General features: G+C 36.3%; 1 protein-coding gene across 1 annotated transcript in view; it reads left to right on the plus strand.

Annotated features, from left to right (window-relative positions):
- Positions 1-20,719, plus strand: part of clpb (ClpB family mitochondrial disaggregase) — a 93,280-nt gene extending 72,561 nt beyond the window's left edge. Inside the window, exons 9-16 of the mRNA XM_062068204.1 lie at positions 6,900-6,955; positions 8,077-8,121; positions 9,594-9,755; positions 9,834-9,990; positions 12,579-12,652; positions 12,724-12,843; positions 16,619-16,723; positions 20,186-20,719. Coding sequence (XP_061924188.1) covers positions 6,900-6,955; positions 8,077-8,121; positions 9,594-9,755; positions 9,834-9,990; positions 12,579-12,652; positions 12,724-12,843; positions 16,619-16,723; positions 20,186-20,383 — 917 coding nt within the window. The 3' untranslated portion in view covers positions 20,384-20,719. The remainder of the gene's footprint in view (positions 1-6,899; positions 6,956-8,076; positions 8,122-9,593; positions 9,756-9,833; positions 9,991-12,578; positions 12,653-12,723; positions 12,844-16,618; positions 16,724-20,185) is intronic.
- The last annotated feature ends 857 nt before the right edge of the window (positions 20,720-21,576 follow it).

The following is a 21,576-nucleotide window of genomic DNA, read 5'->3' on the forward strand; positions in this document are numbered from 1 at the left end:
CTTGGGAGTAGATTTTTCTCCATGTGGCCCCCCATCTAAAATGTTTGGCACTCCTGCACTAGACTGTCCAGGTAATACGTTGATAGGGAGAATTTTTTTATTTACACGATGAATCGGGTGTGTCTCATCGAACCCCTAGGGTCCGATCGAACCCAGGTTAAGAACCACTGCCCTAGGCACTAGGCCACCTACTCCGTGGCCTAGTGGTTAGAGTGTCCGCCCTGAGATCGGTAGGTTGTGAGTTCCAACCCCGGCCGAGGCATACCAAAGACTATAAAAATGGGACCCATTACCTCCCTGCTTGGCACTCAGCATCAAGGGTTGGAATTGGGGGTTAAATCACCAAAATGATTCCCGGGCGTGGCAACGCTGCTGCCCACTGCTCCCCTCACCTCCCAGGGGATGAACAAGGGAATGGGTCAAATGCAGAGGACAAATTTCACCACACCTAGTGTGTGTGTGACAATCATTGGTACTTTAACTTACCACGACCCATCAGAAGCAAGTGGGAAGTGTCTTGCTCAAGGACACAACGAACGTAGCTAGGATGGTAGAAGCTGGGGATCGAACCAGGAACCCTCAAGTTGCTGGCACGCACGCTTTACCAACGCAGCCACACCGTCCCTGACAGTTATTAAATTATGGATAACAGTAAAATTATCACCAATATAATGCATATGAGCTACAAAAGTTACTTCAAAGATAGCCTCCACGTGTACTCAGAATGTAATAGGTCAAACTGACTAAGTTACCCACAATGTATTGCTGCAACAGTACTGCTTTTTTGGCAAATTTTGGACTAAATAAATGATTTTTACTCCAACAAATATATTTCCTGATAGTGTGGAGTATTTACTTCCAGTCCAAAGTAGTTTTAAAGGGAAAAAAACAATAACTGTAAATAAGAATGGTGGGGGGACCATTCTTACTTAGGGTTATTGTTTTGTTTTGTTTTGTCCAATGTATTGAGAAATCGCGAATACCAAAAAACCTGGGAATTTTTCAGTAAAAAAAATAAAAATACAAAGTTTTATTGTCCTGCTAAGGACGAATGTGTCCTTGGTTGAGCAGTTGAAATCATTTGAAAACTTGGGAGGAGTAGTCAAAAGAGAAAAAATTGAATTACTGTAAAACTGGTCATTTTGGGAAACGTTTGTTTAACGAGTCTTGAAAGCGCTGAACATTTTGACGTTCGAATGGGATCAATCAGATGAAGGATGTAAGAGTTACAGGCGACCGAAAAACGCACTGGAAGAATAATAATAAATTAATTTTGGTGCAGAATAACATGCAGTATGTGTACAGATCCGATATTAATATTGCTCCAATATCAGTTAAAATCTGATGTTGGTTTGCATCTTAAATTTCTGATATAAGCGCGCCGATGCAAGCCAGTTAACATCTAAATGTCCTCCATAGCACACATGTTGGTCTTTTCTTGTATTTTAATGTCATTTCCAAAAGGTAAACATGTTTAGCTGTAGACTACCGCCCTAGTAACTCCCTGGAACTCTTTCTGAGATGTGTGAAAATGGAAAAAGATGAAGAAAACTTTTATTTTTTGTTTAATATATTTTCTGTAGGAGAACAAACATGACACAAACCTTCCTAATTGTTAGAAACCCCACTGTTTATGTTATACATGCTTCACTGATGAGAGTATTTGGCAAGCACCGTTTTGTCCTACTAATTTCAGCGATCTTTGAACTCATCGTAGTTTGTTTATATGGACAACTTTTTCCGATGCTGCCACTGAAAGACGTGTTTAATGCCACTCCTTCTTTGTCTCATTTTGTCCACCAAACGTTTTATGCTGTGCGTGAATGCACAAAGGTGAGCTTTGTTGATTTCATTGATTTGCTGGAGTGCTAATCAGGCATATTTGGCCAATCCATGACCGCAAGCTAATCGATGCTAACATGCTATTTAGGCTAGCTGTATGTACATATTGCATCATTGTGCCTCGTTTGTAGGTATATTTGAGCTCATTTAATTTCCTTTACTTATGTCCTCTGTGTATTTAATTTATATTTGCATGTCTCATGACACATTATCTGTATGTAATATTGGCTGCATTTATCATAGTTGTTTGTGTGCCATGTTGTTCCAGACCACAACAAACGTTACCCAGCTTGCAAAGATTGTAATACATCCATTAGAAGAAGGCAACATGCCGTTTCCTTAAACTTGGACACACACATCTATACCTTTGGCCATTCTGAGCCAGTAATTTCCAGAAGTTATCTCATCCTGTGAGAAACCTCCATTTTACTAATGATTTCCTACGGAGCCCCTAAAGGGACATGGGAATTTTTTTTTTTTTAGACATGTATCTCGTGGCCACGAGAAAGTATCTCGTGGCCACGAGAAACTTTCTCGTGGCCACGAGAAACTTTCTCGTGCGCACGAGAAAGCATTGGATGCGTGCTGATGGTTTAGTGTGTGTTAAAATGGCAGTTTAGGAGTTAATATGGCTGTATCTCCAGATAGGACTTTCCCCCATGTGTGTTGTGGCAAAATGTGAATGCTTGATTAGTAGGTGTGAGACAAACACTTTATCTTCCTGGTTATTGTAACGCTACGTGTTTGACATTATTTAAGACTTTATCATGCCCGGGAAAGGACAGTTTTCCTCTTCTGTGGCTGTGGGGGGTGGGCGTGGCTTGCGGACCTGCAGCGAAGCGCAGTGTGTCAGTTAGTCCCATGTTGATGTGATCAAACTTCTTTCTTGCTTGGAAGATACACACACAATTGTAAATGTTATTTCTTCCTGCAAATAATAAATATGTACAACGTGTTTGGATGTATTCATTTATGTAAAATTGTCATTAAATGTAATATTGCCTGACAAAAAGTGATACGACGTACGTAATATTTTGATATTTACACATCGCATATTTACACACGCGCATCTGACTAGAATACCCTTATGTGCATTACATATATCAACATCAACTACCTACTGTACTGTTTACTTGTTGAAATACCCTTTTTAGAACAAATATCTACCCACATAATTTATATGTGTATATATAATATATATATATATATGTGTATGTATGTATATGCATATATATATATATATATATATATATATATATATATATATATATATATATATATATATATATATATATATGCATATACATACATACACGTATATATATATATGCATATATATATATATATATATATATATATATATATATATATATATATATATATATATATATATGCATATACATACATACATGTATATATATATATGCATATATATATATATATATATATATATGCATATATATATATATATATATATATATATATATATATATATATATGCATATACATACATACACGTATATATATATGCATATATATATATATATATATATATATATATATATATATATATATATATGCATATATATATATGCATATACATACATACACGTATATATATACATACACGTATATATATATATGCATATATATATATATATATATATATATATATATATATATATATATATATATGCATATACATACATACACATATATATATATATTATATATACACATATAAATTATGTGGGTAGATATTTGCTCTAAAAAGGGTATTTCAACAAGTAAACAGTACAGTAGGTAGTTGATGTTGATATATGTAATGCACATAAGGGTATTCTAGTCAGATGCTAGTGTGTAAATATGCGATGTGTAAATATCAAAATATTACGTACGTCGTATCACTTTTTGTCAGGCAATATTACATTTAATGACAATTTTACATAAATGAATACATCCAAACACGTTGTACATATTTATTATTTGCAGGAAGAAATAACATTTACAATTGTGTGTGTATCTTCCAAGCAAGAAAGAAGTTTGATCACATCAACATGGGACTAACTGACACACTGCGCTTCGCTGCAGGTCCGCAAGCCACGCCCACCCCCCACAGCCACAGAAGAGGAAAACTGTCCTTTCCCGGGCATGATAAAGTCTTAAATAATGTCAAACACGTAGCGTTACAATAACCAGGAAGATAAAGTGTTTGTCTCACACCTACTAATCAAGCATTCACATTTTGCCACAACACACATGGGGGAAAGTCCTATCTGGAAATACAGCCATATTAACTCCTAAACTGCCATTTTAACACACACTAAACCATCAGCACGCATCCAATGCTTTCTCGTGGCCACGAGAAAGTTTCTCGTGGCCACGAGAACGTTTCTCGTGCGCACGAGAAAGTTTTTATTAAAAAAAAAAAAAAAAAAAAATTTTTTTTTTTTTTTTTTTTTTTTTAATAAAAAGTTTCTCGTGGCCACGAGAAAGTTTCTCGTGGCCACAAGATACTTTCTCGTGGCCACGAGATACATGTCTAAAAAAAAAAAAAATTCCCATGTCCCTTTAGGGGCTCCGTAATTTCCAATGTTGCAAAAAATGTGTAGAATAAAAATTTAAATGCAACATTTCTGTCAAGGGAGATTTACGTCAGCCTTTGATAGTAGGCTAATATAGCTAATATAGACACTTACATCATGTGTTGCCTTCATTATAACACTTACATAAGACTTTTAAAGTCAATTTGATACTAGGCTAATATAGACACTTTCATCATGTGTAGGGCTGCAACTAACGATTAATTTGATAAGCGATTAATCTGTCGATTATTACTTCGATTGATCGATTAATAATCGGATAAAATAGACAAACTACATTTATATCCTTTCCAGTATTTTATTGGGGAAAAAAACAGCATACTGGCACCATACTTATTTTGATTATTGTTTCTCAGCTGTTTGTACGGTTTATAAAAAAATTAAAAATACATTTAAAAAAATTATTAAAAAATTAAAATTAAAATTGCCTTGGCGCATGCGCATAGCATAGATCCAACGAATCGATGACTAAATTAATCGCCAACTATTTTTATAATCGATTTTAATCGATTTAATCGATTAGTTGTTGCAGCCCTAATCATGTGTTGCCTTCATTATAACACTTATATAAGACTTTTAAAGTAATTGAAAGTAGGCTAATATAGACACTTACATCGTGTGTTGCCTTCATTATAACACTTATATAAGACTTTTAAAGTCATTTTGATAGTAGGCTAATATAGACACTTACATCGTGTGTTGCCTTCATTATAACAATTATAAGACTTTTAAAGTCATTTTGATAGTAGGCTAATATAGCTAAAATAGACACTTTCATCGTGTGTTGCCTTCATTATAACACTTATATAAGACTTTTAAAGTCATATTGATACTAGGCTAATATAGACACTTTCATCGTGTGTTGCCTTCATTATAACACTTGTATAATACTTTTAAAGTCAATTTGAAACTAGGCTAATACAGACACTTTCATCACGTGTTGCCTTCATTATAACACTTATATAAGACTTTTAAAGTCAATTTGATAGTAGGCTAATATAGACACTTACATCATGTGTTGCCTTCATTATAACACTTATATAAGACTTTTAAAGTCATTTTGCTAGTAGGCTAATATAGACACTTACATCATGTGTTGCCTTCATTATAACACTTATATAAGACTTTTAAAGTCATTTTATAGTAGGCTAATGTAGCTAATAGAGACACTTTCATCATGTGTTGCCTTCATTATAACACAAGACTTTTAAAGTCAATTTGATACTAGGCTAATATAGACACTTTCATCCTGTGTTGCCTTCATTATAACACTTGTATAAGACTTTTAAAGTAATTGTGATAGTAGGCTAATATAGACACTTACATCATGTGTTGCCTTTATTATAACACTTATATAATACTTTTAAAGTCAATTTGATACTTGGCTAATATAGACACTTTCATCATGTGTTGCCTTTATTATAACACTTATATAAGACTTTTAAAGTCATTTTGATAGTAGGCTAATATAGCTAATATAGACACTTACATCATGTGTTGCCTTCATTATAGCACTTATATAAGACTTTTAAAGTCAGTTTGATAGTAGGCTAATATAGACACTTACATCATGTGTTGCCTTCATTATAACACTTATATAAGGCTTTTAATTTCTTGCGGCTCCAGACAAATTTTTGTTTTGTATTTTTGGTCCAATATGAACTCTTTCAACATTTTGGGTTGCCGACCCCTGTTTTAGGCTTACTGTAAGCATGCTATTGTTAGCATGTTAGCTTTTTTAGGTCATTTTGCTGTAGTTTTTTGTTACCTGACGCTATATGCCCAGCATGCTAACTGTTAGCATTTTGATTCATCTTTGACTCTTAAGCATTCACCCGAAATTTCGACCAAAATTGCACTTTAGTGGAAAAAAAGTTAGGGCACCCCTAGTTTAAATCTTTCCCAAATGAGCAATTAATCAATCAGCTTTCAGTCAGGTTGGCGTTCATGTAAAAGCTCGTCATGGGGACAAGTGCTTGCGTTGGGAGAAAAAGACAGCGTGTGACATTATGGGATGGAGCGGCTGCTAAGAAAGGCCAAGATGGTGAGCTGACAAGCCAAAAAGATAGATGAAGGCAGAGACTGTTCATATTCTCTCTCGCCCTCAGCGACAAACAGTGGCCGAGAGACATCAATATTAAACACGGCAACAAGACACACACACCCACACAAAGGGTTATACCCATCTGCATACCAAACACCAGACATCAATATCTAATATGAGCATTTATATGCTGAATATTTTCCAGACAATCATAAAGTGGGCTTCTAGAGATGATGGAGGTCTCTGTGAGATTAAGGCCAGCACTTAAAGACAAAGATCAGCCTTCTGTGTGCAACAACAACAACAACAATTTCTCAAATGTGCTTGGAAAAAAAATCACGCATTGTTTTTAAGAATAGACAATGAACTTGTTGGTGAATGACGAAATAATCTGATGCTGTGTGTTACAGGGAAGACGGAGTTGGCCAAACAGGTGGCGCGCTACATGCACAAGGACATCAAAAAGGTAAAAAAAAAAAAAAAAGGTGAACACACACATACCGCACACGCACGATGTACAGGGCATCCGGAAAGTACTCAAAGTGCTTCACTTTTTCCACATTTTATGTTACAACCTTTCAAAATGGAATACATTAATTTTTGTCCTGAAAGATGTCAGGTTCAAACACTGATGACATCTATTAAAAAAGACGAGAAGCAAGGAATCATGCAGAGACAGAGTTATATTTTGCTCCATTGAAGAGAGACGTGTTTTGGGCTGTACTCTAGTTACAGATCCAAACTACGTTCTAAAAGTCCAGCCCACGTGCGTCCTCTATTTCTTTGGGAGGTCACTGAAGCTGTCGCTGAGGGAAGGGGGTAATCTCGACAGCTCCAGTTAGACACAATATATGATTATACAAAAATGAAAATGTGCTGACAGTCGTGATATCGCCTTGTCTCTGCTCTGTCTGCGTCACGGTACTCGATGTTCGGCCTTGGCAGTCAGCAGGCCGATTCTGGAAACAAACACCGATATGAGACTGGCTTGCAATCTTTTGGATTGCCAGCTTTGCACAGACAAAGACAAATACAATTTCAGCACAATTGATAATAACGATAGCAACGGCCCTTAAGCATAAGAGTTGTGTGATGATGTATACATAATTATTCTAACAAAATTCAACACACAATACCCCATGACGGCAATGGGAAAAGGTTTTTCAAACATTTTTATGTCCATGTGCATTTTTTATTTGCTCAACTAAAAATACAATCTTTTTCACATTCAGTATGGGGTATTGTATGTCGAATTTTAAAACAAAAAATATTTTATTCCATTTTGGAATAAGGCTGTAACATACAAAATGTGGGAAAAGGGAAAGTCTGTGAATACTTTCCGGATGCACTATAGAAGAGTAACCAAAATATTAAAAACTCATTTTGTATTTGAGGTGTAACAAATACATGTATTCAGATTCAATCAGTACATATTTACACTCCTGAGGGACAGGAATTGTCAGGTGAAACATTAGAATGATGTGTAAAGATCAATTTAGAATAATAGAACATATCCATGTTTGTATTTCTCCCAGTCAGAACACAAAGCAGCGTGCTCTGATTCTCTCAACCATTGTGTAATTCTAGGGATTCATCCGCATGGATATGTCCGAGTTCCAGGAAAAACATGAGGTAAAAATGCATTTTTAACTTCTATAATTTTAGCAGGTAAATGGTGTCTTTTTTGCTTTACCACAACACACATTGACATACATTTGTTTTCTGGAAAAAAATACAAGACAGGGACAACGTTTTCTAGTCTTTTTTGTCATGTTTTCTTAGCCTTTTGATTTCAGTGTGACCCTCAACTCTGACAATTATCTCTTTTTTTTTTTTTTACTATTTTTAATTGAACGTCAATTAATCCCAACAAATTGGGAGTGAAGTATAATGCATACATAATATCAGAGATGTCTGATAATATCGGACCGCCGGTATTATCGGCCGATAAATGCTTTAAAATGTAATATTGGAAATTATCGGTTTCAAAATTATCGGTATCGGTTTCAAAAAGTAAAATGTATGACTTTTTAAAACGCCGCTGTGTACACGGACGTAGGGCCAATAAACCTTAAAGGCACTGCCTTTGCGTGCCGGCCCAATCACATAATATCTACGGCTTTTCACACACACACAAGTGAATGCAAAGCATACTTGGTCAACAGCCATACAGGTCACACTGAGGGTGGCCGTATAAACAACTTTAACACTGTTACAAATATGCGCCACACTGTTAACCCACACCAAACAAGAATGACAAACACATTTCGGGAGAACATCCGCACCGTAACACAACATAAACACAACACAACAAATACCCAGAACCCCTTGCAGCACTAACTCTTCCGGGACGCTACAATATACACCCCCCGCTACCCCCTACCCCGCCCACCTCAACCTCCTCATGCTCTCTCAGGGAGAGAATGTCCCAAATTCCAAGCTGCTGTTTTGAGGCATGTTAAAAAAAATAATGCACTTTGTGACTTCAATAATAAATATGGCAGTGCCATGTTGGCATTTTTTTCCCATAACTTGAGTTGATTTATTTTGGAAAACCTTGTTACATTGTTTAATGCACCCAGCGGGGCATCACAACAAAATTAGGCATAATAATGTGTTAATTCCACGACTATATATATCGTATCGGTTGATATCGGAATCGGAAATTAAGAGTTGGACAATATCGGAATATCGGATATCGGCAAAAAAGCCAATATCGGACATCTCTACATTGTTCTGTGCCTCTTTTACTCCAAGCTTTAGATTGTGTTACTTAGATCCATTGGGAAATAAAAAAAGATTTAACTAAATCAAAATTCACTTCATTATTATGTATTTTTAAATTATTATTCATTATTAATTTGGCTGTCATTAAAGTGTTTTTTTATGATATTTAACGGATTGTTCAGGACAATCCTGTCTCATGATACTGCTGCATGACAAAAAATGAATACAAAAGTTGCTTAGTGGCCAACACTGATCCCTCCTGCTACGTCTTCTTATTCTCTGGCAGACCATGTGTGTTATAATGTGGCGGGCAGCTTTAGTTAGCTTTTAAAGGCCATGTTTTTGAAGGTTTCCTCGTCCCGTTTCTCTCCGCTCAGGTCGCAAAGTTCATTGGCTCGCCGCCAGGATACGTGGGACACGAGGAAGGAGGTCAGCTGACCAAGCTGTTGAAGGCGTGTCCTAACGCCGTCGTCCTGTTCGATGAAGTGGACAAGGCTCACCCGGACGTCCTCACCATCATGCTGCAGCTCTTCGACGAGGCAGGTGCACGCCGCGCCGAATTAGCTACAGTGCGACTCTTGAGTGACGGTCGTCGTTTCGTTGGCTCCTCCCCCCAGGGTCGTCTCACAGACGGCAAGGGAAAGACCATCGAGTGCAAAGACGCCATGTTCATCATGACGTCGAACGTGGCGAGTGAAGAGATTGCCCAGCATGGACTGCAGCTGCGGCAGGAAGCGGAGGAGGTCAGCCGCAGGAAGCTGGCAGATAATCTTGGTGAGGGAGACGTGACGCACAAACATGAAAAGATGACACACAGGGTGGATCATCTGGACTCAAACTGATTCAGGCTTTTTGCATTTCTGTGACAGTGATACCTCGGTTGTAGGGCGTAGGATTCGATTAGTCACCATTTGGCGTAGGGCCAAACATTACCCACACACACTATGTACAAATACCGTATTTTTCGGACTATAAGGCGCACTTAAAATCCTTTCATTTTCTCAAAACTCGACAGTGCGCCTTATAACCCGGTGCGCCTAATGTACGGAATATTTTTGGTTGTGCTTACCGACCTCAAAGCTATTTTATTTGGTACATGGTGGAATGATAAGTGTGACCAGTAGATGGCAGTCACACATAAGAGTGTTCCATTGAAAATATAGAACATTACACACGGCGCTCAACAATCTATCAAAATGTTTTAGTACGACTTTGGTAAGATATGAAGCCGCACCGCTTGATGGATTGTACTGTGCTTCAACGTACAAGTATTATTATGGTGTGTGTATAAGGTAAGACATTATCTGGCGTTTTGTTTTGCAATATTATGCAAAAGAAAGTTTTCTTACCTTCTGGTATCTGCTGATCTGTATTTGGGATCTGCATAAGTCCTTAAAAATTAGCACGTGTCTGCCTTTGTAGTCCGTGTCGACACCGTGGTTGATAAGCTTCTTTTTCTCTATCTTCTTGTTATGGGACATTCATCCTCCGCTGTTGCCATTTCTAATATAAAGTAGTATAAAGTTCTTACTTATATCTGTCAGTAAACTCGCCATGAAAGCGCTAAAACATACCGGTGTAGTGAGTTTACATTATTCACCCGAGGAACTTTAGTTATTAGAGAGTTGAGGAGATGCTGCTCCGTTATTGATTGACGTAAAGTCTGAATGTCATTAAAACAGTTAGCGTCATCTTTTGACACTTCTTCCACGCCCGTCCTTGCACGCTACACCGCTACAACAAAGATGACCGCCCACAAAACGGGGCATCCGGAAGCGACGGTCAGAAAGCGGCTTGAAGATGATCTGTAAAACATAATCCATGCAACAATTTCACCAAAGAACCACCATTACATGTTATGTAGACCACAAGGAAGTGTTTTCAGTTTAGAAAAAAATAATAATAATATGACTCCTTTAATGCGCCCTATAATCCGATGCGCCTTATATATGAAAAAAAGATCGGAAATAAACCATTCATCGGCAGTGCGCCTTATAACCCGGTGCGCCCTACGGTCCGGAAAATACGGTACTTAATCTTTTCTTACTAAATGCATTTGCTTTTTCCATTTTGACATTTAAAAAAATACATGTACTTCATGCAATTGCACATCTTTTTTCAACTTTAATATTATCAAATAGTGCAACAAAATATCTCATCATAAATTCGGGGAAAAAAATGTATTAAACAAGTTATCCATCAAATTGTAGACTGTAAAAATGGTAAAATTCTGGCGATTGAGTTGACAGTTTTTACCCTAAAAAAAACTATAATTTTTAAATTTACAGTAATACTCTACAAAAACTATAAATTTTACTGTAAAAAAAAAAAAAAAACCTCAGTTGCATGAATTTTACCCTAAAAAGCAGTGGTACTGTTTTTCCATTTATTTACAGTAATACGCTGGAAAAAAACCACAAATTTTTTACGGTAAAATTCCGCTGACTGAGGTGCTAGTTTTTTTCCGTAAAATCTGAAGATTTTTTAATTGTTTTTTGACAACGCATGTAAAAAAAATATACAATATTAAAATGCAATACATTTATATTCATAGATTATTCACAGATGGACAGCTGCCATAACTGCGATACGACCCTTGACACACCTGCTCTAAAGTTAAAGTACCAATGATTGTCACACACACACTAGGTGTGGTGAAACTTGTCCTCTGCATTTGACCCATCTCCTTGTTCACCCCGTGGGAGGTGAGGGGAGCAGTGGGCAGCAGCGGTGCCACGCCCAGGAATCATTTTTGGTGATTTAACCCCTAATTCCAACCCTTGATGCTGAGTGTCAAGCAGGGAGGTAATGGCTCCCATTTTTATAGTCTTTGGTATGACTCGGCCGGGGTTTGAACTCACAACCTACCGATCTCAGGGCGGACACTCTAACCACTAGGCCACTGAGTAGGTTTATGATAACAATACCTGGAATAAACAGTTTATTTTCCACCATGGTGGTGTAGGATTAGTATTTTAGAAGCGGCTCCACACTGTGGATAGACGCGTTTGTTCCAGCTTGCTCTCAAACACGCACCCTCCTGGAGTTCCTGCATGTGTTTAAGTGCTTTCCTTTAGAATGAATCTTTCACACCAGTACAAAATTAAATGAATTTACATGATTTCCTATGGGGAAAATTCTGGTTTTTGACCTTATAGACTAACCAAAAGAAAGGTATTACTCTGATTACTTTACTAATATAAGTAAGGTCTTTGTTTATATGTGCTGTGATTGACTGGGGACCGATCCAATGTGCACCATATTCCTTGTCCAAAGGCAACTGGGATAGGCTCCAGCACACTCAGAATGAATGGAAGTGTTTTTAAGTGGTGTCTAACGTTAAATTGGTGACTGCTCCTCAGAGGACGTACAGAAAGGTGACGACATCAAAATCTCCAGGAAGTTTAAGGATTCTGTCATCCGCCCGATTCTGAAGGTAATTTTTTTTTTTTTTTTTTTTAAGTCCCCATGTCGTTCCTCAACTTTGGTTCTGGTGTTCCTGCTCAGGCACATTTCAGGAGGGACGAGTTTCTGGGTCGGATCAACGAAATCGTCTACTTCCTGCCGTTCTGTCACTCGGAGCTGCTGCAGCTGGTCAGCAAGGAGCTCAGCTTCTGGGCCAAGAAGGTACGGGAACCACCTTAAACCGCCTCCGTGGTTAGTCTGGCACACTCGGCCGAGGTTGAACACAATCCGATCTGGGACCCACATTCCCATAGGCAATAAGGGGAGTAGAAATGATCTCTCCCAGGGTCAAGTTGTCACGCCCAGACAGGCTTCGGTAACGCCGTGTCAATCATAGGGCCCTCTTATTATTTTCATATTATTGTTGAAGCTCGGTCTTCTTTGGGTGTTTGTTTTTGCACAATAAGCCAAGGAAAAAGCCAAACATGTAAACAGGAAGGCTTGAGAGGTTCCATGTCCTTAGCTATATGGAAATTAACTAGAAAGAGGGGTGTGGAGTGAAACCTTGGCGTGCGTCTGAGTGGGCGTGTCCTCATTGCACCCGCCGTCATAAGCCGTGATGTCCTCCAGTGGGACTTCCTACACACACACACACACACACACACACACACACACACACACAGATCAATATAATGTGCCAGTGCCGCTCGCTGTAATGCGATTACAGTGTTTAACATGTGGAGTCTTCATCAATATTTAATTATTAATATTACCGCTGGTGACCCGACGGCCAACACGACCCTGCAGGCGACTGATGGCAGCCCACTTTTGCTTCTCTTTGTGCGTGTGTTTGTGTACTTTTACGGACAATAATACTGAGTCATTGCATTAGCATGTGTCAAATCTATTTATAAATGATGAATATATACTTTTTTTTAAATAATGCTTGTAAAATTACTTGAATGTTAGTTTTCGTCATATAATATTACAATATTATTGTAATATTATAATAGCCATTTTATTTCAGACCAAGGGGGATCCATATCACAGAAGAAAAAAACACAAATAAAAGAAATACAAGCAGAAATGAAAAAAAAAAAAACACTCCACAATATTCAATACATTATAACTTGATTCTCATAAAATACGCACTTTTTTGTAATATTAAACACAATTTTTCACATTAAAATATATTGTTCTAGTAATATTTTTGCATTTTATTATATTTCATTTGGATTTTTAAAAAATTCATATAATTAATATTTTACAATGGTAAAATTTCAATTTACTACTTTTTTCCTCATAATGTTTAATTCTGGTCAAATTCCAGTTTTGACATTTGTATGTATTTTATTTACAGCCAATATATACATAAAATATTGTATATATATACATATATATGTTAGCTTTTCTCATATATTACATTATGACTGCAATATAACTTGATTCTCCTGAAATAAGCATTTTTTTCTAATATAATAAACTTAATTTGTCAAATAAAAATACAACATTGTCCTACTAATATTTTTTAAAAAATCTGGGAAATCCTTTTTATTGTTTCACTCTTATTATATTTTATTTAAATTAAAGAAATGTTCTTTCTTGCAAAATTACAACTAAATGCTACTATTAATGCCTCGTTTTACTTTGTAATTTACAAGAAAAAAAGTTGCAATTTTATAATAATTCCAGTATTAATTACTATTTTCTTTCAATAATCTGGTAAAATTACAGTTGTGACATTAGCATGTACTACATTTATTTACACTCAATAAATACATTAAATAATTATGACACAATTTGTACTTTTTTTATGTTTGTAAAATTACTTGAATATTATTTTTTCTATTATTACATTATGATTGTAGTATTATAATTTGATCCTCCTGATAAGCACATTTTGTAATAAATTAAACTTTGTCACATAACAATAAAACATTGTTTAAGTAATATTTTGAATGTTTATCTTGTAAATTATTTTAACTGTTTTACTCTTATTACATTTTATTTTGGTTAAACATATTTTTTTGGGCAAAATTACAGCTTATTGCTATTCATAATTAATTTTCATATAATATTTTATTCTGGTAAAATTGCACTTGTTCAAAATATAGTTCTAGTATTACTACTTTTTCCTCATATTCATGTAAAATGTCAGCTTTGACATGTGCGTATTACAACCAATATACAGCCAATAAATCAATGAAATTATTATGCAGTATATATTTTTTTTAAATGATGCTTGTAATATGTCTTGGAAGTTAGCTTTCTAAAAGACATTATGATTGCAATATTATAATTTGATTCTCCAGAAATAAGCATTTTTTTCCTAATATCAAACTTCATTTGTCACTGAAAAGTTTGATGGCAAAACAAGTAATAGTGTGACATTTTTTTTATTATATTGTATTGTTTTTTTTCTTGTAAAATTACAACTTGGTGCTAATGCCAATTACGTTCTCAAATAATTAAGATTTTACTTTTGGATTACAACTTTTTTTTCTTAGAAAATGCAACATAATTGTAGTATTTATTACAACTTTTTTCCTCATAATATTCATGTTTAATTCTAGTAAAATGACAACGTTGACATTAGCATGCATTAAATCAACTTACACCACAATAAATACATCATTATTATTATACTGTATAAACCTTTCTCAAACCATGCCTGTAAAATGACTTGAATGTTAGCTTGTTATGATTGTAATATTAGCACTTAACCTATATCTATTACTTTTTGCAATATCAAACTTCACTTTTTACATAGAAGTACATTTGTCTTGTGAAATAGACTTATTCTGATAAATGTACTGCTTTTTTTTCTTTAAGTGTTATTTCTGTTTTTTAACTACTTTTAATTAAAATATGTTTTTACGATTGTAATATAACTTAACCTATATCTATTACTTTTTGCAATATCAAACTTCACTTTTCACATAGAAGTACAACATTTTTCTTGTGAATTTGACTTATTCTGATAAATGTACTGCTTTTTTTCTCTTAGTGTTTTTTTAACTAATTTATTTAAAATATGTTTTTATGATTGTAATATTAGAACTTAACCTATATCTATTACTTTTTTGCAATATCAAACTTCATTTTCACATAGAAGTACATTTTTCTTGTGAATTTGACTTATTCTGATAAATGTACTGCTTGTTTTCTCTTAGTGTTTTTTTAACTCATTTTATTTAAAATCTGTTGTTATGATTGCAATATTAGAACTTAACCTATATTTATTACTTTTTGCAATATCAAACTTCACTTTTCACATAGAAGTACAACATTTTTCTTCTGAAAATTTACTTATTCTTATAAATGTACTGCTTTTTTTCTATATTTAGTTTAAGTAGTTTTACTTAGTATATAATAGTATATAACTTACCCTATATTTATTACTTTTTGTAATACTAAACCTCACGTTTCACATACATAAGTACAACATTTGTGAAATTGACTGAATTTGATAAATTTACATAGTATATTTGCTGTTGTTTTTTTTCTATATTATCTTTTTTTAAAGAAAATACAAAAAATACAACTTAATGCTACTACTAATTTTCCTCATAATTAATATTTTACAATTATTTTTATTAAATACAAGTGATTCTAGTATCAATCACCACTTTTTTTTCTCATCCATCCATCCATTTTCTACCGCTTGTCCCTATCTCAGCTCATATTTATATGAAATTGTGGTAAAAATGTGCAAATAGAAGTATTTATGACGTGAGGTTGACTAGTAAATGAGTGTTTACATTCACGGCCTCTCATTGAGCAGAATGTTATTAACATGCGGCGCTAAATGAGTCTAACTGATCATTACTATTGATTAGTGTTTGATAAAAACGCATTAGGGAAGTGTCGATTAGAGCCTGTAAAAATGCTGCTGGACATTTTCTCTCTCGTCACACTGTATGTGTAATTTGGATTCACTTTTTTTTTTTACAGTGACTGACCTTGTTTTCTTTGTGTGTGTGTCTACCGTGATTAGGCCAAGCAGCGCCATGACATCACTCTCCAGTGGGATCGCACGGTTCTGGACTTGCTGGCGGGCGGATACAACTTGCATTACGGAGCACGCTCTATCAAACATGAGGTGCACACAACGTTAATAATATCAGCATGAACCAAATTCCACAACTGACACATGTTTCAAAAGCATGAAATAGCGCCACCTAACAGGCAGCACCATATTTATTTGTGGCAGGCCGCCACAAACAAATAGATGAGCATCTTCCATACATTTATTTTATTTTAATAGTGAGAAGTTCAAACTGGGGCTGTCCCAATCTGATTCATTGGTCCAAAATTAGCAATACAAACTTAAAGTATCTAAATCAGAGCTGGGCAAATATTTTGACTCGGGGGGCCACGTTGAAAGGAAAAAATGTGTCTGGGGGGGCCAATGTGTATAAATGATACATACACATTTAGCTGTAAAAATCTGCTGTACAGTATGTGTGTTTGGGTTCCTTTTTTTCCAGGAACACTAATACCAAAAGTCACAATGTCGGATAGAATTCTAAAAGCTAGGGATGTCCGATAATATCGGCCGATAAATGCTTTCAAATGTAATATCGGAAATTATCGGTATCGGTTTCAAAATTATCGGTATCGGTTTCAAAAAGTAAAATTTATGACTTTTTAAAACGCCGCTGTGTACACGGACGTAGGGAGAAGTACAGAGCGCCAATAAACCTTAAAGGCACTGCCTTTGCGTGCCGGCCCAGTCACATAATATCTACGGCTTTTCACACACACAAGTGAATGCAATTCATACTTGGTCAACAGCCATACAGGTCACACTGAGGGTTGATGTATAAACAACTTTAACACTGTTACAAAATATGCGCCACACTGTGAACCCACACCAAACAAGAATGACAAACACATTTCGGGAGAACGTCCGCACCGTAACACAACATAAACACAACAGAACAAATACCCAGAACCCCTTGCAGCACTAACTCTTCCAGGACGCTACAATATACACACCCCGCTACCCTCTCAACCTCTTCATGCTCTCTCAGGGAGAGCATGTCCCAAATTCCAAGCTGCTGTTTTGAGGCATGTTTAAAAAAAAAAAGCACTTTGTGACTTCAATAATAAATATGGCAGTTGGCATTTTTTCCCATAACTCGAGTCAGTAATTAAGAGTTGGACAATATCGGATATCGGCAAAAAACCATTATCGGACATCTCTACTAAAAGAGTTATGACAGACCAACTCAAAAAAACGAAATGGAATTTTACAGTATTTTTTACTGAACGGGACACCCAAAATGTACATGAAAATAAAGAAAGTGGGATTTACAATATTAACTACGAACGATAAAACACTGAATATTAACAACATATGAACGTCGCTCCTCTGTTACTTCTCAGAGCAGCGCCTCCATAGTTGTGTATCTTTTACAATCACGCAAAACACAACAAAAATGTAACAAACAGCAAAATATGAATGCAAAGTGTAATAAACACCTACAATATGATATATTATCACTTTTATGCAGAAATTTGTTGTAAAAATCAGCTTCCGCATCTGTTCCTGACACACGCGTTTGGGTCTGGCTGCTCTGAAAACAAACCCCGCCCACTCTGCTTTGTTCCTGGTCTGAGCTGCTGTGACCTAATTACCGTAATAACTCCTAGAACACTCAAAAGTGCAGATTTCAACCATTGAAATACTTTCTATAGTTGAAGACTTACGGTCATTTAAATAGAGCACTGCACATCATAATGAAGGCTACAGTTTGGATGGTAAAGGTCTAAAAAAATTATGTAGAACGTCTGATTGAGACCTGCGGGGCTTATTTTGCCCAGGTCTGGTCTACATATTGGGGGTGCTCAAAAAAATCGATTCACATCCAAATCACAATTCCTATTCATTCCGATTTGAAATCCGTTCATAATTTTTATTTTTACAAAGACAAATTACTATGCGTACCAGCTGCGTGTGTGTGTGTGTGTGTGTGTGTGTGTGTGTGTGTGTGTGTGTGTGTGTGTGTGTGTGTGTGTGTGTGTGTGTGTGTGTGTGTGTGTGTGTGTGTGTGTGTGTGTGTGTGTGTGTGTGTGTGTCAGCAACCAAAGGAGGTTGTGTAACCTGCTTTGAAAAGGTTTTATTATGTAAATTTACAAAATAATAATAGTCTGGTTGAATCGTCACTCCCAAGAATGGGAATATTATACAAAACTGCCAGTTAACATCTAAACGTCCTCCAATAAGCACACAAAGTTGGTATTTTCTTCTATTTTAGTCAAGTCGTTTCCAAAAGGTAAACATTGTAGGCAATAGGCTATTAAGAGCTTGCAGCTACACAACAGCTAAGCACACAAGCTATACATAAGTAACATGTGTATTTTATTTGTCAATATAAACAAGTATCAGATAATTATAGTTGCATATTACTTCCAGATATAGTCTCCTAGGCAGAAGCGTATAAAAAAATTATTCAGTAACAAACGTGTCCACATGGGTAAAGTTCCTGCGTCGTGAGCTTAACTTACTGAACTATTGTGGCCAAGTCCGTTTCAGACGGTTTGATTCGGGTAGTGTTTTTCATACCTACAATTGTTCACTGTTTGACTACCATATTTGTGGACTTTAGAGCACACCGCTATCAGCAACACCCACAAAATTTTACAATAAAAAATGTTTTTCCATATATAAGCTGCAGATATTTACGTTGTGAAATTAGTTATTTACCCAGAAAGATTTTGTAAATGTAAATTTACATACCTTGTTCCCAAATGGTGCCTGTCACACAGGCAGTAAAACGGCTGATCAAACAAAACAGAAGTCATCGTCATGGACCCACTAGCTGAACAGACTCAATAACTCCACGGTGACGTTTTGTTGGAATACATGAAACTGAAACAATACAAAAATAATTTCATTGTAAGTTCATAATACTAACACAGATACTCGTAAACCTGTTAGCATTTTAGCTCATGCCTAGCTTCATTACATTACGATAGCACGTACAAATATGGATGAAAACACTCCTGCAGACATCACAGATGGGACGGTTTAGTAAGTATGAATTGTTTTAGTTATATTGTAAAACTTACAAACGTTGCTTTGGAGTGACGAATGAAGAATCCAGACGAGTAGAAACGCTATGGACGATTAGGAGGAGGAGCGGCACTTGTACTTCCGGTTCAAGGCTTTAATGGCAGGAAACACTGTAGACGTTCTCCCAGCAGCACCTGCAGTGAGCAAATTTGTCCAAAAGATGGCGCCGTAGCGCAAACAACACACCATTTCAGGGTCGAATGCAGCAGCACCCCCCGCGACCCCAAAAGGGACAAGCGGTAGAAAATGGATGTATGGATATATGTGTTTTATGACAACTATTTGCATTATGGCCATCAGCGAAGAAAAATCCACGAATTAGCCGCACCGCTTTATAAGCCGCAGGGTTCAAAGCGTAGAAACAAAAAATCTACGGTAATGACACTTAGTCGAACCTTTTCTAACATTTCACGTGGGACTCCTGCAGATATCGTATCGGCTCAAAATCGGTATCGGCCAATACTTCCCCCGTTTTGTCTCCAGGTTGAGCGGCGAGTGGTGAACCAGTTGGCCGCCGCCTACGAGCAGGAGCTGCTGCCCAAAGGCTGCACCCTGCGTCTCTCCGTCCAGTCCGAGGGCCAGGAGGAGCGCGGCGCGCCCAGCCTGCGCCTGGAGGTGGTCGGGGAGGACAGCTCGTCCAGAACGCTGGACATCCGCCCCCCGCTCAGCCCAGAACACTAAACACTGCCAAGTGTCTTGCTGTAGCAACACAACTTAAACACAACAAGAACACAACAAGAACACGTTGAAATGTTTTGGTGCTGCGGTGAAAGATGAAATATCTAGTTTGTGTTCACATTTAGGACCAGCAAGCATAAACATTACAACCATGCACATGTGAATTATGGCGTTGTAGATTATGCATGCTAATTGTGACGACTTGTTGACGTTTTAGCGCTCCAAAGACCAAAATATTCCCATTAAAGGATCATAAATGTTTGAAGAAGCAATTTGTGCACAAACCTCCGCTGTGTAAATAAAGTTGTCGCCACAAAAAAAAAGCTAATTCTTCTTGTTTTTGTTCTGTTGCTGTCACGCTGACTGACACTGCTGATGGATGTTTGTGTGTGTGTGTGTGTGTGTGTGTGTGTCCCTGGGTGGGAGTCGTACTACAATAACGCTTGTCCACCTTGTGAGACGACATGACAGGAGAATCGCTGTGGAATTCTGTTGTCTTGCAGGGAATGCAGAGAACGTCCTGCAGGAAGGTTTTTCTCCATGGGAAGAATGAGCTTGCATTCACTGCTCGGACCTCCCAACAACACAACTTTGATTTACTATCCATCAACTTTTTATTTACTTCTTAGCTTGGACTCTTCGTCTTATCGTCGGAATAACCGACAGGCCGCAAAAGATCTCCATGATGGATTTTGGACACCCGATAAAATATACGCGCTAACTTTATGGTTGTACAGTATTTACAGTTTTTATTACACTTGTAAAATGACTTAACTCTTAGCATTTTCATGTAAAAGTATTATTAGGAATTGAGGACTTTTTTATAATACAACTTCACAAGATAGTGCATGTAATATTACTGCTTCCTGCTAAACTTCACTTTTTTGTTTCCTATTCACTACTTCTGTTTTTCCTGATGTATTTGATTTTATTGCAGATTTATAACAATGCTCATACTACTGTAATTACGTTTAATTCTGGTAAACATAACATAATTCTAGCATGAATTACGACTTTTTTGTCATTTAAATTTTACTCTTAAACTTGGCTTGTTTATACTGAAAAATATACATTTTAGAATGTATACTTTTCCCCCTCATTTATATTTATATTCTGATGAAAACAACGTTTTTTTTCCAGTAAATATAATTAAATCCTACCTTTTTTTTTTTTTTTAGTAAAATGACAACTTAATC

This window comes from Entelurus aequoreus, linkage group LG13, assembly GCF_033978785.1.
Source record: "Entelurus aequoreus isolate RoL-2023_Sb linkage group LG13, RoL_Eaeq_v1.1, whole genome shotgun sequence".
NCBI classification, from domain to species: domain Eukaryota; kingdom Metazoa; phylum Chordata; class Actinopteri; order Syngnathiformes; family Syngnathidae; genus Entelurus; species Entelurus aequoreus.